A 21407-nucleotide genomic window follows, 5' to 3' on the forward strand; every position below is an offset into this window, starting at 1 on the left:
TGATCTGCCTGCTTCTGCCTCCCAAGTGCTGGGATTAAGGGTGAGCATGCCCAGCTGTGATAAACACCAAAAGCAACTTGGGGAGGAAAGGGTTTATCTGACTTGGGGATTAGGGTCCACTATTAAGGGAAGTCAGGGAAGAAGTTTAACTGGGAAGGGGGGGGAAGGGGGGAAGGACACTGTTTACTGGCCTGTCAGGACCCTTGCCCAGGGGTGACTACCCACAGTGCACTGTGCCTTTCCACCTCAGCCTTTATCAGGACGACCCGCCACAAACTTGCCCCTAGGCCAATCTGATGGAGGCAGTTTCTCCACTGAAGCTTCTCTTCCAGGGTGACACTAGCTTATGTCAAGACGACAAAACGAACACCCCTAAACCAGCAAACAAGTCACCTCAGTCCACTCAGGGCCCCCCTTAGACCGCAGCTCTGCAGCTGGTAGCTGGTCACTGCACCTGCCTCACCCTCTAGGCTCATCTCCAGCTGCTGAGTTCTTGCCCAGGGCGCTGTGCACCTGCTCAGCTCTGGAGGCGCTAGACTCCTTAGAGTCTCAGCCTTCTCTGACTTAGGCCTGCCTGTAGGCAGTCAAGACACCACTAAGCCAAACAGGCCCCATGCCCACCCCTGCCCTAGATGAATAGTCAAGGACCCCAAGAAGAGCCATAGCAGCACACGGAGACCAGGCTAGGTTTGCATAGTCTGCACGTTTAATCACTTTAAAACTTCTAACATTATCCTGTGTCCATTAAATAGAACCAACAATGCCAGGCCCGTTTAAATTACAAGGAAAAAAAAAATCACTGTGCACCAACCCAGCATCTTACAAAACCAGCCTGGATGGCCTCAAGGGGTGGGCAGGAGAGCAAGGGGCACCCCGGGCAGGCAGGCTGGGTACCAGGAAGGGCTAGGGAAAAGAAAAAGGGGTCTCAGGTGGGAGGGGACTGATTGTCCTAATGGGAGGGGTGCAAAAGGCACATCAGAAGAGGGGGGTTGGGGCGGGGGCATCATAGGCCAATGCTTTCTCCACCAGGGCACAGTGTTAGAAAGGGCTTGGTGCTGCCACCTGCCCACCGCTGGCACTTGGAGAGCCAGCAACCCATAAGCCCTTGGCACAACCCCATTTGAAACAGATGACATCAGCCTACCCCTCCACCATGACCTCCTTTCTAGAGCCCACCGGGCCAGCCTGCCTCTTCACGCCTTGGGGCTTAGTAATTCCCTATGCCTCAGCAATATGCCACAGCCCCTACACCTTGGGGCTGGGCCACCATGGAAAGGGCAGGGTGGACATGGGTGTTGAGGAGGTGAATGGTCCAGCTGCAACCCCCATTAAAAATACAAAAAAAAAAAAAAAAAAAAAAGTCAGCATCTAAAGTGAATAATCACAAAGTGAAAATAGATCCTCAAACAGCTCCTGAGATCCCCACAGGGGAAAGCAGCATCGGGTGGGAGGCGGGAGGAGCCGGCTGGGCCACCGTCCCTCCCCACCACTCACCCAGGGGCTCCGGTACTGTGACTGCCAACAGCCCAGGCAGCCCCGGGCTCAGAAAACAGGGCCCTGGTATGGCGGGGGGAAGGGTGCCATAGAAAGGATGGTCAGGACACCAGCATAAGGCCTCCAGTGCTTTCACTTGGCCTGTGCTGGGTGCCAGCCTAGCTCAGCCTGGCTACCGGCTGAGGTGGAGGCCTGGAGTGCAGAGGCAGGCTGAGCGCACGTGAGTGTGGGCACACTGGAACGTGCCTGCTTTGCTTTGGTCCCTTTCTATGACTGCAGCTTCTGCAGAGGCTCATCCGTGAGCCAGAGGGTTGGGGATGCAAAAGCCCTTGGAGGGGCGGCTGCCTGCTTCAAGTACCTCCTAGCCAGCCTCCCTGTTGCCGGGATGGGGACCATTATTGCTTTCTGAGGGGCAGGAAAGGGCAGGGCTGCAGCCTGGTCAGGGACCCAGAGAAAGGCCGCCCTCTTCACTCGGCAGGAACTCCAGCTGCGCCATGGAAGCCGCCCAGATTGTAGTCCTTTCTCCACAGGGATGGGTGGCAGGGCCTGAGGCTCCCGGGGCCCCACCTCAGGCAAACAGGTAGGCCCAAGGGTGGGGTAGGAAGCCCTCTCTGCCCCTCACACCTCCCAGCTAGGGTCCAAACCCAGTCCCAAGATTAAAAAAATACTTTGGTGAATTAAAAAGTGCCCAAGGAAGGGATCAATCCGATGGGGTGGGCAGTGGCTCATCAAAGGGCGCTCTGGTCTTTGATAAAGGCGGTCCTCTCGCCCCGGCCCTCATCCTCTTCTGAGTCAGATGGGCACTCCTCCTGCCAGGCTTCAGGGGGAAGCCCCTTGTAGGAAACCAGGCCTCGGTCCATGGTGTATACTTTGACTCCTCGGAAGCTAAGCCCTGACCGCAGCTGCAGGAACAGGAAGACACTGCCAAAGACCAGCACGATGATAACACAGCTGAGGCCCGCCACTACCTCAGGCAAGTGAGAGGGCAGCAGCCCAGCCTGCAGCCGCGGCTCCACTTCCACCTCTGGGTGCAGCGCGGGAGGCTGCTGCTGAGGCCGGGACTCCCGGCTGCTCTGGCTCTGGCGGGAGCAGGTCTGTTCCACAGGGTCCAGGGAGGCATGGCTGAGGCAGCTGAGGCAGTCTGTGGGAGCTGGGCCCTGGCACGTGGCACAAGAGGCATGGCAGGGGGTACAGACGCTGGCACGGATGACTTCCACGTCATTCTCAGTGCTGTAGTGTGTGTCGAGGACTTGCGGTGTGAAGGCTGGCGGGCAGTGCTGGACACAGCTTTTCTGGTGCAGCGAGAAGCCTTCCTCACACACTGCGGCCACGGGAGAGGAGGGAGAGCATTAGTCAAGTGGGCCATGGCCTCTCAGCCACTGAGTTCTCTACCCAAGGGCCACGGTGGCTCCACAGACGTCACAGAAGCCGTTTTCTTTAGCCGTCTAACCCCACTGCCCCGATCCCCCTCAACACCCCCAGCCTCAACCACACCAGTACTGACCCACGCAGGCCTGGCTGGATGTGAGGGTCTTGCAGCCGATACTTTCAGGAGGAGTAGAGAGCCCCTCAGAGGCTGTGCCATATAGCACGAGAGTGAACTTGGTCAGCGTCCCTATTCCAGAGTTGGTAAGAGAAAAGGGTCAGGGGGCGGGAGCACCATGCCAACACCCGAGTCCCACCTCCACTCTCCAGCGCCTCAGTACCATAGTTGTTGGCCTCGCTGGTATTTTCAATCTCTAGGACCCATTCGCCAGAGGGGTCCTCATCCCAGGAATGAGTTGTCATGAAAGCCCAGTCATTAAACCCATCAGCAGAGTAGTCGTGTGGTCTGGAGGAAGAGAGTTTCATAAAGCCTCCTGAGGTTTTAGGGGGACCCCAGGTCAGGGACACCCAGCCCAGGACATGTGGGACATATGCCATTCTCCCCAGGTGGCAGCCTGCTAGACCGGAAATGCCTCTCAGGAAGGCTGTTTTTCAGATGTTCTTAAACGGGGGCTCTTTCACAAAGGGGCACACACAACTGGCGGGATGAATGGGTCTAAGCCAGGGATTCCTGTGATGAGGTAGTCCCCAAGTGCGACCGGTGGTTCCGAGAGTCTTGGGCATAAATGCGGGAATGAAGTAGGAAATGAGAGCAAGCAGTGAACATGGCGAGCACCTGGCGGCCAACAGGGTGGAGCGGGTGCCCATGGGGCTGATGAGGTGGATAGCCAGGTCACCACGGCGATTGTAAGACAGGGTGAGCCGTGCCTGAGCATGTTCCAGCCGGGTGATGTGGTTGGGCTCGCCGAGGCACGCTGTCACAGACTTGCGCACTTCTAGCCGCTTGCCAATGTCCCTGTGCAGAAAGCACCATGTAAGTCAGGAGGCCAGAAGTGACCAGTGGGTTCTCCAGAAACTCGGGCCCCATTTGTTCCCTCCCACCCAGGGTCCAATCTTTACTTAGGCTCCACCAGGATTTCAATGATGCACTTCCGCTGGGGGGCCACTGTTGTCCAGTTCTGGGCCAGGGCCACCATGGCACCTGCATCCAACAGCCCGTAGCCATAGGAATGACTCACTGTGGAGGCAGGGAAGGGTCAGCAGGGAGGTAGGAGGGCACCCATCCACCTCAGAGCCTAAACCTCTGGGTCCGCCTGCCCTCACCTTTGCGGCCCACACCATTGGTGGCCCAGTCATTCGCGTTGAGGTGGGCCGGCTTGGAGGTCTGCACCACCAGGTGCTGCATGTCTCGCCAGGTGAGGTTCTTACTGCAAAGGAGGGAGCGGCTGGGGATCAGGCTTTGGGAACGTGGCTGGAGAAAGCAGCTGCTTTATCGAGCGCGCTGGTGGGGACAGGTTGCTGCTTGTCCACTTACTTGGCCTCCAGGGTGAGAGCAATGATGCCAGCTGCCAACGGGGCAGAAGCCGAGGTACCTGTGTGAGACTCTGTGCACTTCTGCCTCAGGTCAGTCGTCACCTGCCAGGGGACAACGGTGTTGAGACTTGATGGCTGCTGGGAGGGGTAAAGGAGCCCAGATGCCTGTCCTTATGCCTGTGGGCCCTGGGTACCCCAGAGAGTATAGTGAACAGGTCAGCACACTTGGGGTCCAGCTTCTACCGTGCTAACATGCACAGCTACTTCTAGGGCCAAGTTTCTCAAGGAATAGGGGAGGATTCACGAGAGGCTGGAGTGCAAGGCAGGAATTCAGGGAGAGTCTATACTTCTCAGGGCTTCAGAGATGGTTCTGCAGCCCTCAGGAGTCTGGGGGATCCCCAGCTCACAGTGCACAATCCACGAGGCCCAGGTCACTGTTCTCTAGCCACGCAGGGATGAGAGCAGACGAGACCCAATGGAGCCCCGGACAGCAAGGAGCCTCCCTTCCCGGCCCGGGGAGACTCACAATCTGCTTCTCGTTCTGGTTGCCACTGCTGTAGGTGGTGGCCAGCGTGGAGGAGCAGGCCTCGCTGTACCAGGGCACGTTGCCAAACTGTGTGGCGCTGCTGATGGACAGTGTGTAGATGCTGTTGGTGTAGCCGTCACAGTTGCAGCTGTCATGTTCCCGGCCCCCGTTCCCTGAGGCCCAGACAAAGATGGAGCCCAGCCCCCCACGGCCCTGTGAACAAAGCGGGCTAAGGTTACTCAGGATGGGGCAGAGGACAAGGAGGCACAGCAGGAAGAGGCTATGGAAGACAGGACAGAAGCCGGGCCTGGTGGTGCACGCCTTTAATCCCAGCACTCAGGAGGCAGAGGCAGGCGGATCTCTGTGAGTTCAAGGCCACCCTGGTCTAGGACAGCCAAGGCTACACACAGAAACCCTGACTTGAAAAACCAAATTAAGAAAAGGAAAAAGAAAAGAAAAGAAAAATAAAGACTGGAAAGATGGGAGCCTCCCTCTGTGGGGACTCTAAGTTCACTTCTTGGGGCCACCAAAAGATCCCTTGTAGATCACTATGTATGCATATTAGGTCTGTGCACAAAATCAAATCAGAACAGGCTCACACCAAAATGCTTAGAGTGAAGATCCCCAAAGAATGGGGTAAGGGGTGCTTTTTTGTGCTCCCTATTTCTTAATTTATACTAAAAAAAAAAAAATCGTATGACAGGTATATGGTCATGCATGCCCCAGTCCCCATGCTGTCTGTCAGAACGACAGTGTGGAGCTGGCTCTCTCCTTCCACATGTACAAGGGTACTGGGGCTTGAACTCAGGTCACTAGGCCTGTGTGCAGATGGCTTATCTGGTAAGCCACCTTGGCAGTTAATATGTGATGCCTGAGTTCACTATAACACTAAAAACTTTTGCCCCAATTTAAAACCTAAATCAGGGCTGGACAGATAGCTCAGCCATTAAGGAGACCTGTTGCTCTTGCAGAGGACCTGGGTTTGCTTCTTGGCACCCACATAAACCATAATCCATTCCAAGGAATTGAACAGGCACATGTGTGGTGTATATAATATATATATAATATACTGTTAATATTTACATACATAAAATAGAAATAAATAAAGTTAAGAAAAATCAGGCTGGGTGGTACTTGCCTTTAATCCCAGCACTTTGGGAGCAGAGGTAGGTGGACCACTGTGAGTTTGAGGCCAGCCTGGTCTACAAAGTGAGTCCAGGACAGCCAAGGCTACACAGAGAAGCCCTGTCTCAAAAAACAAACAAACCGAAAGAAAGAAAGAAAGAAAGAAAGAAAGAAAGAAAGAAAGAAAGAAAGAAAGAAAGATCAGGACCTCAAAGGTATACTGTCAGTCCCAAACTCCTTAATGCTTTAGAAACATTTAGTTTTTTTGTTTTTTAATTTATTGTATATATGGTGTTCTGTACTGCGTGTACACCTGCAAGCCAGAAGAGGGCACCAGATCTCATTATAGATGGTTGTGAGCCACCATGTGGTTGCTGGGAATTGAACTCAGGATCTTTGGAAGAACAGCCAGTAATCTTAATCTCTGAGCCATCTCTCCAGCCCCCACATTTAGTTACTTTTATAGCTGGGTGTGGTGGCGCATGCCTTTAACCCCAGCACTTGGGAGGCAGAGGCAGGTGGATCTCTGAGTTCGAGGCCAGCCTGGTCTATAAAGTGAGTCCAGGACAGCCAAGGCTACACAGAGAAACCTTGTCTCGAAAAAAAATTGTATTTGTATGAGTTTTTTGCCTGGATGTATGTACACGTACTACATGTGTCTGGTGCCCTCTGAGGACAAAAGAGGACATCAGATGCCTGGACTAGAGTTACTGACAGCTGTGCGCCACCATGTGGGTTCTGAGAACCACACCCAAGTCCCCTGCAAGAGCAGCCAGTGCTCTTAACCACTGGGACATTTCTCTAGCCTGTATAAAATTAAACACAAAGCCTGGCGGTGGTGACGCTCGCCTTTCATCTCAGCACTTGGGAGGCAGAGGCAGGCAGATCACTGTGAGTTCGAGGCCAGCCTAGTCTACAAATCCAGTGCAGGATAGTCAAGGCTACACAGAGAAACAGTCTCAAAAAACAAACAAACAAACAAAAATTAAACTCAAGACCCAGGCATGGTGGGGCACACCTGTAACCCCAACAGGCAGGAACTGGAGCAGTACAAGCATGAGTTCGAGGCCAGCCTGGTCCACAGACTGAGTTCAGGACAGCTAGACCCTGCCTTAGACAGCTGGGGGAGGGGGGGAACAAAACCACAATAACAACCACAACAACAAAAACCAACCAAACAAACAAACAAAAATAGGACAAATAAGCACTTCGGAGGCAGAGGCAGGCAGATTGCTGTGAGTTTGAGGCCAGTCTGGTCTACAAAGTGAGTCCAGGACAGCCAAGGCTACACAGAGAAACCCTGTCTCAAAAACAATAACAACAACAACAACAACAACAACAACAACAAAAAACAAAAAACACAAAACAAAACAAAAAAAATAAAATAAATAGGACAAATAAAATAGACAAACAAGGAAGAGAGTAATGGGAAAAGACAGAACTCAGCCAGCCTGATTTCCAGGGCTGGACCAGGACCACCACTTCACCTGGCTAACTCCCCGAAAGAAGGCCTCCTCCGCGAGCCGGGCTGGCCCATCCACGGTCTTGCCGTCGTCCTCCGGGCCCCAGCTGGCGCTGTAGATGTGGATGTGGTTGGGATTCAAGCCCAGCGAACGTGCCTCCACTGCGTCAGTCACCTCGCCATCCAACATGCGCACCCCTGGCCGCAGAGGGGGGTGGGAAAAGGGATGCTGCGTGGGTCCAGCCGCCAAGGGCACCCGCAGGCACAGGCCCAGCCTGAACCCCAGGGAGGAGCAAGAGAGAGGAGAGGCCAGTGCTGGGAAACCCAAAGCCCTCATCTATTATCTACTGCTGCCTCTCAAGAACAGGACCCAAAGAAGAGCAAAGAGGACACCACCTCCTCCCCACGCCATGCTTTCTTCACCACAGAGAGTCCTGGGCCTCAGAGGAGCAGGGAACAAAGGTTGTATGATGATTTGGGGAGATTTCGGCTAAAGCCCCCGCCTCCCCACTCTGCCATGCTATCAGCACTGGGATTCCAGCTTTTCGATTTGCTAAGAACCCTCCAGAGACTAGCATGCTGCCAAAGGATCCATCATGGAAGACGGTGGGTGAGTGGGCAGAGAAAACTTCTCAGAGAGGTCCCTCCCTCCCACTTTCAATGTGGACCTAGGGCAAAGGCTCACACCCACCTCCAATTCGGGCGTTGTAAGCCACACCTACGCCACAGACACCGTTGTTGGCCACTGCTGCCACTTCACCTGCACACCGAGTGCCGTGCCTGCCAGGACCAAGAGCCCAGCATTAGTGCGCAGCTCGAGGAATGGGAAGAGTCCTGAGAACCTTGACCCACGTCCGTCATCCCATGTGTTACACAGCACTTCCCTGTGGAGTCTGAAGTCCTCTTTGCTCTGATCAAAACCTCCCATGGCTCCGGTGTGGTGGCACATGGCTTTAATCATGAGACCAGTGGATCTCTGAGTTTGAGGCCAGCCTGGTCTACAGAGCAAATTCCAGGACAGGGCTACATATAGAAACCATGTCTTGAAAACCAAGACCAAAACTCCCTTTTGGGGACCAGGGCTTCAGTTGTGTGGTGTTTATAGATGTCTTTTTTTGCTTTTTTGAGACAGGGTTTCTCTGTGTAAGAGCCCTGGCTGTGCTGAAACTCTCTTTATAGACCAGGCTGGCCTCAAACTCTCAGCGATCTGCCTGCTTCTGACTCCCGAATGCCGGGATTAAGGGCTTGTGCCACCACACCCAGCAAGATAAGGTCTTACTCTGCAGCCTGGCTGGCCAGAAACTCACTGTGTGGACCAGGACTCAAACTCACAGAGATCTACCAGACTTCAGTTTTCAGGTGGGACATGTGATGTTCAGACTCATCCTGTGTCCTTGGTGGATAAGGAGGCTGTGGGAGGCTGGGAGAGCAGGAACGTAACATTTCTTACCTGTTGTCATTCATCTGTGTATACCGAGGCTGTGGGTCAGGGTCCTGATCATTGACATCAAAACTGGCTCCAGGGTCCTGGCAGGAACATGGCCATCATCAGAGCTGCCTAACTACACTGACATGACAGGACAGTCCCTAGAGGCCTCTCCCCAGGGATCACCACCACCACTCTCTCCGTTCCTCACATAGTTGCCTGCCAAGTCAGGATGGTTCTTCTCGATGCCGTCGTCTAGGATGGAGACCACAATGCCGCGCCCCGTGAAGCCCTGGGCCCAGGCCTCCTTCACATTCAGGTCTCGCTGAGTGATGCCAGACTGCAGGGACACCAGCCCGTTCATTACCAGAGGTAATTGGCTGTTGACTCAGAGAACCCACTCCACTCCAAAACCTCTATCTCCACCCATCCCAGCATCTTAAAATGTCATTTCTGGGGGCTGGAGAGATGGCTCCGCGGTTAAGAGCACTGGCTGCTCTTCCAAAAGACCCAGGTTCAATTCCCAGCACCCACATGATAGCTCACAACTGTCTCTAACTCCAGTTCCAGGGGATCTGACACCCTCAACACACACATACAAACAGGCAGAATACCAATGTACATAAAATAAAAATAAATTACTTAAAAACGCCACTCCTAGCTGGGCGGTGGTGGCGCACGCCTTTAATTCTACTGGAAATGTATAGACTCTGGGAAGGAAGGACAGGCTAGAGCAATGGTTCTCAAGCTGTGGGTTGTGACCCCCTGGGCAAACCTCTATCTCCAAAAATATTTACATTACAATTCGTAAAAGTTGCAATATTACAGGAATGAAGTAGCAATGAAATAATTTTTATGGTTGGGGGGTCACAACATGGGGAACTGTATTAAAGGGTCGCAGCATTAGTAAGGGTGGGAACCACTGGGCTAGAGGCAGAAAGAGGGAGAAAGAATTACAAGACGCCTCAGTGTGAGCCTCATGCGCCCACAGGACCTCACAGCGGTAAGAAGAGGACAGAACCCAAGGAACATACCAGGTACCACTGCTGGGGGAACCTGGGGTCTGTGGGCTCCTGGTACACGTCCCTCTTGGTCCTTCGCTTTGCTACCTGCTGCTCCAGCCACTTTACCTAGAAAGGAGAGAAAGATGCTACAGGGGTGTGTGGGGGTGCAGAGTGGGGGACGGCTCAGAACAGAAGGGGGTGGCAGCCGGAAGGGCCAGGGCCCCGCTTACTTGAGGCTCCCTCTGTAGCCGGCTGTGCCGCGGGCGGTGAGGCGACAGGGACCGCTTTGTCACTGCTCTATGCCAGAAGTGGTAATAGTCACCGAAGATCTGCAATAAAGCAGAGAGACTGAGATGGGCCTCCATCTGCTAGTCCTTGGGGGAGGCAGAGATGGGGGTGGACAAGGCTGCTGGGGAGGCTCACAAAGGCAAGCGGGGGGGGGGGGCATCTGTTCCCTGCTCAGAGCCCACAAGAACATGCAGGAGATCGAGAGGGACACCACCATTGAGATGTGCTGGGCTTTCTAAGCAACCTATGATGAGAGTTCACAGACAGGACAATGCCATGGGTCCCATCCCACCAGCCACTCAAACCTGCCTCTTGCTCAGATGCCCTGGAAGACAGGCTCAACTGTTTCTGCTTTGTGGTACAAGAGCCTCTGCCCTTACTCTCTCCATCACCACGTAATGTCCCGAAGTTACACCAACAGGTCAAGTAAGAAACCTACCTGGCCCAGGTTGTGGAAACCATGCTTCCGTGCCACGCTGTCAGCCACAGCTGGGCCCCCAGGGATGTGCACAGCCCACGTGTTGGTGAAGACCTTTTGGCCACGAGCATCAGCTGCTAGCAGGACCAAGGCTCCTGCCGCTGCTACCATCCATAGCAACCAGGGCCTCAGCTCCATGGGGGGGGCAGATGACTGGGACCCCGGAGCTCCCGTCTCCCTGGCCTGGTCACAGGACCTCGGCTGCCACGTGCCTGCTCACTGCCAGGGTCCCGGAGCTGACTGGTGGGGGCATGGGGCCTAGATGGGCAGGGCTGGGGGGCAGGATGCAGGCTGGCTCTGAGGGAACAAGAGGAAGAGAGGAAAAGAGTCAGTCCCTTCTCAGTCACACACTGATACTGCCCTTCCTGTCTCCAAGGCTTAGTCAGGGCCTAGAAGGAGTTTTGGGAAGATAGGCAAAACAAACCAACACCCGAGGGTCTGGGAGGACGGCTCAGAAGGGACAGTCACTTTCACCCAAGCGTGAGAACCTGAGTCAAGAGTCCCAGCACCCACACAAAAAGGTAGGGCTATGCCTGTAACTCCAGCTAGGGGCTTGCTAGCTGGACAACCTAACCAAATCCTCAAGCTCCAGGTTTGGTAAAAGACCCTGTCTCAGCCAGGTGGGGTGGCGCATGCCTTTAATCCCAGCACTTGGGAGGCAGAGACAGGCAGATTGCTGTGAGTTCGAGGCCAGCTTGGTCTACAAAGAGAGTCCAGGACAGCCAGAATTACAAGAGAAACCCTGTCTCAAAAAACACACAAACAAACAAACAAAAAAAAGAATACACACTGCTTCGGCAGAGGACCAGAGTTCTGGTCCTGGCACTTGTATTGGATGGTTCACAACTGCTTTTAACTCCAGCTCCAAGAGATTCAAGACTCCACAGTGGGGAGAGAGAGAGAGAGAGAGAGAGAGAGAGAGAGAGAGAGAGAGAGAGAGACACACACACACACACACACACACACACCACAAACTTCCAAGCTGTCTCTGAAAGAAGTCTAGCCCATACCCCTAAAAGGTCAGACAGACAGACACATGGATCCACCAACTCCCTTCAGAAGGCTTTCTCCATCAAGAATACAATCAGGGCTTGAGTCATTCAAAATAAAAAACAAACAATAACCGAAGAAAGAAAGATACATTACCAAATGGTATGTATATGCGATTCCATTTTGTTTTCTTAAAACTATGCATGCATATTTATACATAACCAAAACAAAATCTGGAAGGAGACACATTAAAATGTTAACAATGGCTCCTGGCGATGGTGAGAACTGAGCAGTCCTGTGACTTTCTCCTTGTGCTGTGTGCTCTCCTAACACCCAGGTATAGTCTATAAAGAATAAAAAATGTTAGCTCTTTTAAAAATGAGCAGGGTCTACCCAACTCATTATGGTGTGCTGGTTTAGCAAAGAGGTTAGCTGTAGGGAGTCATTTGAAAAGACTCACAGTCCCTGGGAGGAAAGAGTAGGTGACTTGGAAAGGAGGCTGCACAACCATGCTCTGGGCACAAGGGACGATTAGGGCCGGGATGACAGCCATCTTTGGAGGCAGGGCCCAAGCTGTTTCCTGGGCAACTTTGCTACTGCTAGTGCCGTCCTGTTTGGGTTTAGGAGTCAGAGCCGGCCCCCGGCTAGTTCCAGGCCCACCACCTTGCGTAATCTGAGCCTGGAAGCCAGAGCAAACACTGGCTGCTGAGCCAGGAGCGCCAAGGTGAGGCTCAATCAATAGTCCTGAGTGTTGTTTTTCCTCCTTCAGCAAACAGACAGCAAGACCTCACTGCCCAGGGCCACATAACTGTCCCCATAAAAGGTCCCTGACTAGTCACAAGCCAAACGCCTGGGTAGGTGGGAACTAGGAGAGGTTCCAGTAGGTTGCTGGGGGTATCCTGTCTCAGCGCCAGGACCCCGGATGCTCCTACTATTCCTACAGCCCAGCCCAGCAGTAGCCATTCAGCCAGACAGTGAGATGAGGTTCCCTCAGCACACACCGCCCTGGGAGGCAGAACACATCTGCTTGTACCGGACATTCCTTGGTCCTCCAGGAGCTGCCCTGAGCTACCCCAGGCCTCCCTCAGGCTGCCATCTCACCCCGCAGGCTGAGGGGACTCCACATACACTCCAAGAGTATTTTCAGTTTACACCAAAATAACCTGACAGCTGATGGCAGGAGCCATCCACGAGGCAGACTCCACTCCCGAAGGGCAGAGTCCAAAGGGCTCTAAAGACATGCCTGGGAGCTACTGTTCCCTGTCCCCCGAGAGATAAAGCCAGTGCGTATGAACAATCAGGTGCCCCAGAGCTAAAGGGGAAAAAAACCCGCACAGAAACAGGACCTGGTCTCCTGTCACATCTAAAACCTCTTGAGATTAGACACCATACAGACTCCCTGGTCAGAGCTGTGAGACCTACTTGCGGCTTCCAAATTATGTATGGCTGGATTAGCCTGGGTCTAGCCCAGGTTCCAGCAAACTGTCGACTGGAGCCACAGCTGCTTGGCACGAAAGGTGATTAACCAACTATTTAATTACCTTGCAGCACTCCAAAAGCAAGCAATTGAGCTTCAGGCACAACTGAACAGGACAGGACACCCCCACACGAAAGAGGAGCTGTTCCTTCCCAAGTGGAACACCTATTGTAAGGGTAGGATATGGATTTCAGACATCAGACAGCCCTGCCTCATCATCAGACAGAGGGAGGATCCCCCCAACACACACACACACACACACACACACACACACACACACACACACACACAAGACAATGAATGAACAGACTTCTCCCCACCCCCACCCCAGACTCTGACTCACTCTCTGAGTCCCAGTTGTCTCAAAAGCAGGAGGCTGGAGGTATTTCTAGTTTCTCTGGGTCAGTCTTGCCCAGCACTCAGCTCTGGGCCCTGCCTACGGGCTGAGCTATGGTGCTGTTTAGCTGTTTTCTTGGGCAAAGTCCTTTTCTCCCTCCCTAGAACCTGCTAACAGAGCCGACCACCCCAGGCATCATCAGAATCGCTCTCCCCCCCCCCCCCACGCCTGCCCCCCAGGCGTGGCTGCTGTTTCCTGGGACCTAGACACCTGGCTGAGACAGCCACAGAGCTGGTCACTGAAGAAGGCTGGGAAACCCAATCAGATTGCTCTTTCCAGCAGAGACCCCAAGGCAGGTCCTGTTACAAGCACCCAGACACTCCCATGAAATTCTAACTCCTAGTCTCTGCTCTACTTACTACTCTTCCCTCCTTTGGTCTTACACAAGTCATTTCCTCTTTCTGGGCCTCAGTTTCCTTGGTGGTTTAAAAACTATTAACCCAGCGGTTTTCAAACTTTGGTTTTTTTTTTTTAAGCCATAGAATCCTCTTCTTAAAAACACAAATTTTAGACAGAAGCCCAACATAGGAGACAAACATCTAATCTGCTTGACCACTCTCCATTGCTGTGTCCACACCTGGCCAGCAGCCACAGGCCCTCACTGGGCCACATCACCTGCGTTGCCTTGGTACTTCCCAAGACGGAGGAGAATCCCAGCGCTCCAGAGACATGAAAGTCCGCTCCCTCCCCCCCCCCACTGCCCCCCTCCAGGCGCAAGAATCAGGGGCGGTGGGAAAGTAGGTACTGACCGGACTAGTGTCTGCCGGCCGACCTGTCGGGCAAGCAGGCCGCCCCTGGGTCAGCCACCGATGGGGGCAGCAGGGGCCTCCGCCAGGCCTCGGCAGGAGGCAGCCAGAGCCTCTCCAAGCAAGACTGCGCGTGCCCGCGAATCCCGCCTCCGATTGCTCCGGCCGCACAGGTGTGCGGGCCGGCCGAGAACCCGGTGCCCTAGCAGGAGCGCGCCCCACCAGGCCCCAGCCGCCGGGGCCACGGAGGGCGGCCGGCAGGCGGGAGCACCCAGCGCCCGAGGAATGCTCTGCCTAGCCCGCCCCAGCAGGGGCCCTGCCGGCGCTTCCTGAGGTCAGAGGGCTCGCCCCGGCCCCAGCGGAAAAGTACCGGCGCGGGCCCAAGCCCCGCGCTCAGGTGGTCTGCGCCGCTCCCGTCCTCCCACCGCGGCGGCCGGGAATCCGCGGCCAGAGCCGGGCAGCCGGCGAGGCCCGGGGCTACGCCGCCTGGCTCCGCGCTCCTCAGCCCGCTCCGGGCCCGGCTCCCCGGCGCGCCGCCTCCCCAGCCCCGGGCCGCGCGCCCTCGCCGCTTACCCTGGGGAGCCGGGCGGGGAAACTTTTCCGGGCGAGCGCCGCGGCTGCTCGGGCGCCCCTCGGCCGAGCACGGAGCCCGGCGGCGGGGGCCTGGCTCGGGCGGTCCCCGCGCCCGGCAGCGGCGTCACGGCGCGCAGGCGGGGAGGCGCGGCGGCGCGGCCACGGCCCGGCCGGCGACCAGGGTAAGGCTCGGCCTGGGCTCGGGCGCGGGCGGGGGCAGCGGCCCGGCCGCGGCGGCGCGGCTTGTTTACTCGGGCCGCTGTCACGGCGGCGGCGGCGGCGGCGGCGGCGGCGGCGGCGGCCCCGGCTCCTCCTCCTCCGCGCCGCGCCCCTCCCCCTCGCGGCGCCACCTCCGCGCTCCGCGGCCGCAGCCCGCACGGCCCGGCCCGTTCGCCGCCCGTGGCGAGCCGGCGTTCGGAGCGCCCCACACGGCGGGCCCCGTGGCCTCGGGGCGCCCTGTCTGCAGCTGCCGGCGGGGCGGGTGGGGAGCGCGGTCCCTGCGCGCCACCCCCAGGCCCTTTCGTTGGCGCCGGGTTCGGCTTTTGACCCCTCGAACTGCCGGTCAGGCGGTCTCGGAGATCGAGACAGGGAACCGGCGGGCGAGAAGACGAGGGAAGGGCCGGGAGTCGCGGAGGAACCCAAGCTGGCCCTGCCTTCCCGTGGTCCTCGCTCCCGAGCCCTGAGTTTGGGGGATAGTCGCGAGAAGCGCCCTGGGATGGCGGACCTGCGGCAACTCCACTCCCGGGTCGGACTTCACGGCGGCAGAGCAGCTTTCCAGCCTCCTGCTAGAGGAGTCACAGTTTTATTTGCGTCTGTAGAGACAGGTGGATCAACAGAAACAGCCCACCTCCTTTTATGTTTGGTCTTTTTTTTTTTTTTAATTTTTAAATATACCCTTCCGTCCCCGCCCCCCCCCCCTGCTTTTGCAACAACGAGCCAGGCACTGGGCCAATCTGTTCACACTATCTTCTCCTATGTACATACTTTAATCCACATAATCCGTTCAGGCTGACATTATTAATCCCACTTTACAGATAAGGAAACTGAGGCACACAAAGTTTAAATAATTTTCCTTAAGCCACACAACTTAGCAGGCCTCAGATTTGGCAGCGCTTTACACGATTTCTTACACTATACCAGCCAGAGCCCTTCCCTCGCTGGGCTTCTGCCCTAGAAAACGGCTGTGCTGCTTGGCCGAGGTCAACATTCGGCTTGAGCTAAGAGGGAAAGCGGGCCAAACGCTTCCCAGGCTGGGCTGTTCCAAGGTCGCCAGCAGCCTCTGCACTTCTTGCTCTCTGTGAGATCACCTGGCTACATAATCCTATCCTGTGTGTTCCTGCACAGTCACAAACAAGTGCCCCAAGTGCTACTCGGAGCTAGACACTATCCTAACCACACCGTCATCTAGGTGCGTTTTCTGCATCCTTGGTTATGTTCGTTTGTTTGTTTTCAAAGGATGGAATTTAGGTTAAATATATTAAGGATGCAGGAATGGAGGTACCTCCCTGTAATCCCAGAACTGGGAAGGCTGAGGCAGGAGAATGCCCACAAATTTAAGGCAGCCAAGACTACATATCAAGACTGTGTCTCCTGGTTTACAAAGAGAGTTCCAGGATAGCCAGGGCTATTACACAGAGAAACCCTGTCTCAGAAGGGGGGGGGGGGAAGACTGTGTCTCAAAACCCCAAAAGAAACACACACACACACACACACACACACACACACACACACACACACACACATTCCTAAAGCCATTCATATGGAAAGTCACCCAGCAAAGTTGGGTGACACTATTTTGCATTATGCCAACCTTAAATTCTCAGAGCCTCAATTTACCCCTCTGAAATGGAAATGTGTATGTATAGAGTTAATTGAATCTGTTATTATTTGAGCATCCTTAAAGACACTGTATAAAAGTTAGAGATAAGTCTATAAGTCTTTCTGGCTCCTCCCAGATTGGGGGCTTTCCCTTGGAGCCAGGACCTGTGGGGACCATTATGGGGTAACCCCTACCAGCACCATGCCGTACACAGTTGGGAGAACAATACTCCTGTGGTGAGACTGGGGCAGGAAGTGAATCACAGTTTTTCCTCAGGCTATGAGCAACAGCGCCCATTTAGGGGAAATAGGGACAGGGTTGGCCCTATCCAGCAAGGGAGTCCCCCAGTGCTCCTCCCAATTGTCCTGTGACCTAAAAGAAAGGTTACCCTGGAATGAAAGGCCCTGTGGTTCCACCCTTCCTTGAAGGCTGCCTCAGAGGAGTCGCTGTGGGTCTTTGGAGGGGAAGAACTAGTCAGCACCCTGAAGGCTGCACCCAGACACAACTTGTTTGTTTGTTTTCCAAGACAGTGTTCTCTGTTACACAGAGCCCTGGCTGTCCTGACTCTCTTTGTAGACCAAGCTGGCCTTGAACCCACAACGAGCCACCTGTCTCTGCCTCCCGAGCGCTGGCATTAAAGGCGTGCACCACCACGCCCAGCTACTGATGACGTCATGGGTGGGGAGCAGAATCATTAAATAGTGCTGCCCAGTGGAGCCTCATGGAGGGAGTCCGGTGTGTGGAGGGACCAAACATGTGAGCAGCTGCCATCCTAGACCCACAGATGCTCCCTCTCTCATTTGGAAGGTCACATAGATTGCACTGCAACAATTCTGCTGACAAGAATCTGAAAGTCTTTTCTCAGACTGGTTGGAGGGAGACTCTCTTATCTCTCTCTGAAACACGTCCTGTAGGCAGGTGGTGTCCTCTATCGCTCTTACCATCGACCTGCGCCTCCAGGAAGCCCAGCTGCCTCCACCACGCAATTCCTGAGAGGCCTCTGTGGCGACGCTCGCCAGTTCTATAGAACCCTTAGCACTCTGGAGCCTAGAGATGGGGGAAGCAGCAAGAGGAAGGGCCAGCCACATAGCTGCCAGATCTCTCTTCATTCTTAGACTTGGAGCCGGCCCATAAGTAACCAGAGACTGTTTTAGTGCTAGAATGCAGTCAGTCCAGTTGGGGAGCTGTGGGAGTCTCTAACTTTCAAACTTCTCCCCAGCCTGAGGCACCCAGAAGCCTTCAGTAGCGGCCACCCTTGGCTTAAATCAGCTTACACACACACACACACACACACACACACACACACACACACACAGAGAGAGAGAGAGAAAATGAGAAGGGATGGGAGAGCTTTCTGCTTTCTCCTTCCTTTCTTTCTTTTCTTTCTTTCTTTTTCTTTCTTTCTTTCTTTCTTTCTTTCTTTCTTTCTTATCTGACTGTTCAGAAATGTCTCCACAGCTCTATAGTACAATGATGAAAGCCTCAAGCTCTGCAAAACTGAATAAAGTATGTTCATACATCACCATTTAGTTCCAGAGAACCCAAGGTCCATTGCTGCTTCCCGGTTGGCCTCGGGTGCCACAGCCAGGCTCTTGTCACGGCACGCAGTAGCTTTCCAATTCTGGCTAAACCACTTTAGGAAAAAACCCTTTATATGACAGGGCAACTGGTGTCTGTAGGTGGGGGGAGGAGCTTCAGCTAGAAGTGATCTGATGGTGACATCCCGGGTCACGTTGGAACTGGATCCCAAATGACCAGCCCTTCTCATTTTCTCTCTCACTGGGGCGGGTCTGCACTTACCTTTTACCGTGGGCTCCTCTGCACCCCAGTCCCTTGATGGTTGAATGGCTTCCTTCAGCTGGCTGTGTGTGACACAGCTGTGTGCCTTCAGCTTCACCTTCTGTGCCAACAAGTGCTACCCACAATTAGGCACTTCAAAATGCTTCGGGTGCAGCCCTGTTTGCCAGGCAATTGCTGAATACCTGCTGGGTGCTGCGTCCCGCTGCCTTGGTTCCCTTAGGGCTTGTCCTTAGGAGGCCAGAGTTGCTTCTGACCTGAGACCGGCAGGATCCTTACCTTCATCTTTGTGACCTCCCTGCTTCAACCAGCCACCATCACTTGCTGTTGATTTCTCTACTTCAGCACTACCTTGGGTCAGTCTAGTCCCCATGCTGTGCACGGTCTGGGCACTGCGGAGCACTGACCACCTCTCCGCCCTCAGCACCAGATGCCACTCTCATAGTTCGTACACTTCACCAAATCCCTTGTGGTGACCAAATCACTCCCTGGGGAGACCTCGGATCCACAGTGAGGAGTGGGAAAGTCACACGGTGGAGTTGGAGGTACCAGCCTGCAGGCTTTAGGGGTTGTCACTTGGGAACCATACACCCAGATGGCTCGGAGGCGCTAAGCCACCACGTATGGCAGTATGACAGTAGGTCCATTTAGTGTTCAGAGCAAACTTCAGATGCGGCACTTCTTCACGACCTCGGAAGAGATCACTTTCAGAAGGATAGTGACAAGGTGAATCAAGGATCACACACTGTTGGCTAAAGTTGGGGAAGTGGGTGAGACATCTTACAGTTAGCCATGTGTTTAGAAAGCTGATCTATGGTTGCCTGGGGAAGTGGGTAGGCAGGGGGTGGGAGGAAGCCCTGGTGATGATGGACGTGTTCCTTATCTTGATTGTGGTGATATTTTCATGGGTGTGTACATGTGTCAAAACATATTAAGTTGTATACTTTAAATATAAGCAGTTTATAGTATGTCAGTTATACTTTAATACAGCTGATTTGGGTTGTTTACAGTTTTAATGCTTCACAGGCATTGTTCTGAAAATTCACTTATGGAGTAGCCCATTTCTTAACTATACTGTAAATGGGAGTTGCTGTAGTACTAAAAATAAATAAACAACTCGCCGGGTGTGGTGGCACTCGCTTTTAATCCCAGCACTCGGGAGGCAGAAGCAGGTGGATGGCTGGCTGTGAGTTCAAGGCCAACCTGGTCTACAAAGTGAGTCCAGGGTGCCACGGCTACACAGAGAAACCCTGTCTCGAAAAACCAAAAAAAAAAAACCAAAAACAAAAAAAACCCAAGTAAATAAACTAAATAAATAATAAACATATGATTGGTGTGGTGGGTTACATTTATGACCCCAACTCTCAAAGAGGCTTGGTTTGTGTTTGAGATCAGCTTGAACTACATAGTGAGACCCTTCTAAAATAAAACTCACGTGTGATGCAGGCCTGGGGAGGCAGAGGCAGGGGGATCAGGAGTTGAGGCCAGCCTCAGCTACAACCAAGTTTGAGATCAGCCTGGACTACATGAGACCCTGTCTGAAATAGGGGATTGGAGTGGGTGGGTAAGTTCAGGGCTAAGAAAGGGCACAGGGACATAGAGAACGGCAGGCTGGGACTTCCTGGAGGAGCTCTCCATCCTCCAGATCAGGAAAGCTTAGGCCTGTCAGATGATATCAGGCAGACCCCTCTGGAACAACATTATCAGGGGCTTGGGAATAAAACAATGAATGCAGTGTGGATAGGCAAGAAAGAAACAGTCGGCTCTAGAAATTACAGGTTCCTCCACCAACTTTAATCCTTAAGCCAAACACTGCAAGGGGAAAAGTCAGCTAATACCTGGGGAAAGGCGGCGCTTTCTCCACATGGCAGGTACACCTGGGGAGCTCTGCGCCAGCCTGCTCCTTACAGGCTACTGCCCGCCTGAGAGGCCCAGGAGGGAGACCTGTGAGTGGCAGGCCCAGGGACCTCGCCTAGGGAATCAGGTGCCACTAGAAATCTCAAGGTCCTCAGGAGCCCTGGGCAGAGTAAGGGTCCACCCATCTCTCAGCTTAGTTACGTTCCTGTGATAACTGCTATGCTTTGCAGGCCACCACTGAGGGAGGTCAAGGCAGGAACTCAGGAGGCTGGAAGCAGAGGTTGCAGATGACTGTTGCTTGCTTACCAGTTTTGCTCAGCTACCTTCCTTATACAAGCCACAGGCCACACGCTCAGGATGGCATTCCCGGCGCTACTTCGCTTTAATCCCAGCACTCAGGAGGTACAAAGTGAGTCCAGGACAGCCAGGGCTACACAGAGAAACCCTGTCTCGAAAAACCAAAAATAAATAAAGAAATAAAAGCTACTACAAAAAAATAATAATAATGTGGGACTCCCTGAGGGGAAAGCCTGACCTGGGTGTCAGTGAAGGCCTATGAGCACAAACGATCTTTCAGCCAAGTCTCAAAAAGGAAGCTAAGGTGTAAGGTTCTAGAGGAAGGATGAGGTGAAGAGAGCCTCAAGAACAGCGCTTGGGGAGCAGACACTTGGGAGACAGAGAGGGTAGGAGTGGGAAGAGATGAGAGAGGTGACAAGAACAGGATCACAGGAACACATGACAGCCAGAGCCTAGATGCCAAATTCAGTGCTCCCTGTAAAGGACAATTTTTAAAACTGTCCTTTTTATTTGCCCCCATTTATTTCTTTTTAGTCTTACTACGTAGGTAGTGTTTGTCTGGAACTCACTAAGTAGCCCACGCTGGCCTTAAACACACTCATTTGCTCCTTAAAAGGTCCATCTGAGGGGGGCGAGTGGCGGTGGCAGAATCCCAGCACTCAGAAGCATAGGCAGGTGGATCTCTCTGTGAGTTCAAGGCCTGCTTGGTCTACAGAGTGAGTTCTAGGACAGCTGGGGCTACACCGAGAAACACTCTCTCTCTCTCTCTCTCTCTCTCTCTCTCTCTCTCTC

General features: G+C 54.0%; 1 protein-coding gene across 6 annotated transcripts; it reads right to left on the reverse strand.

Moving 5' to 3' along the window:
- Positions 1-684: 684 nt before the first annotated feature.
- Positions 685-18309, reverse strand: FURIN (furin, paired basic amino acid cleaving enzyme). Of its 6 annotated transcripts, none has more exons than XM_084772401.1 (16): positions 18188-18309; positions 10624-10959; positions 10127-10225; positions 9927-10022; positions 9104-9232; positions 8917-8993; positions 8158-8246; positions 7492-7664; positions 4880-5092; positions 4355-4455; positions 4144-4247; positions 3940-4057; positions 3656-3835; positions 3201-3325; positions 2999-3109; positions 685-2815 (listed from the first exon to the last, which is right to left on the reverse strand). In XM_084772401.1, exons 2-16 carry the CDS (start codon positions 10798-10800, stop codon positions 2223-2225), a joined length of 2385 nt encoding a protein of 794 aa, XP_084628527.1. In that variant the 5' UTR covers positions 10801-10959; positions 18188-18309; the 3' UTR covers positions 685-2222. The 6 variants fall into 6 exon arrangements, with proteins under 6 accessions (XP_084628527.1, XP_084628526.1, XP_084628528.1 ...); XM_084772400.1 differs by having other exon boundaries at positions 18183-18301; XM_084772402.1 differs by lacking the exon at positions 18188-18309 and adding an exon at positions 15570-15657.
- Positions 18310-21407: the final 3098 nt, after the last annotated feature.

The sequence above is a fragment of the Acomys minous genome (assembly GCF_964271855.1).
Source record: "Acomys minous genome assembly, chromosome: 2".
NCBI lineage: Eukaryota > Metazoa > Chordata > Mammalia > Rodentia > Muridae > Acomys > Acomys minous.

Excerpts from the sequence above, each read along its gene's own strand:
- FURIN (XM_084772401.1), bottom strand. The coding sequence starts at position 10,800 with ATGGAGCTGAGGCCCTGGTTGCTATGGATGGTAGCAGCGGCAGGAGCC. Across the intron at positions 8,994-9,103 it reads CTGACTTGGCAGGCAACTAT|GACCCTGGAGCCAGTTTTGA; the intron begins GTGAGGAACGGA and ends TGTTCCTGCCAG. Across the intron at positions 8,247-8,916 it reads ACACAGATGAATGACAACAG|GCACGGCACTCGGTGTGCAG; the intron begins GTAAGAAATGTT and ends TGGTCCTGGCAG.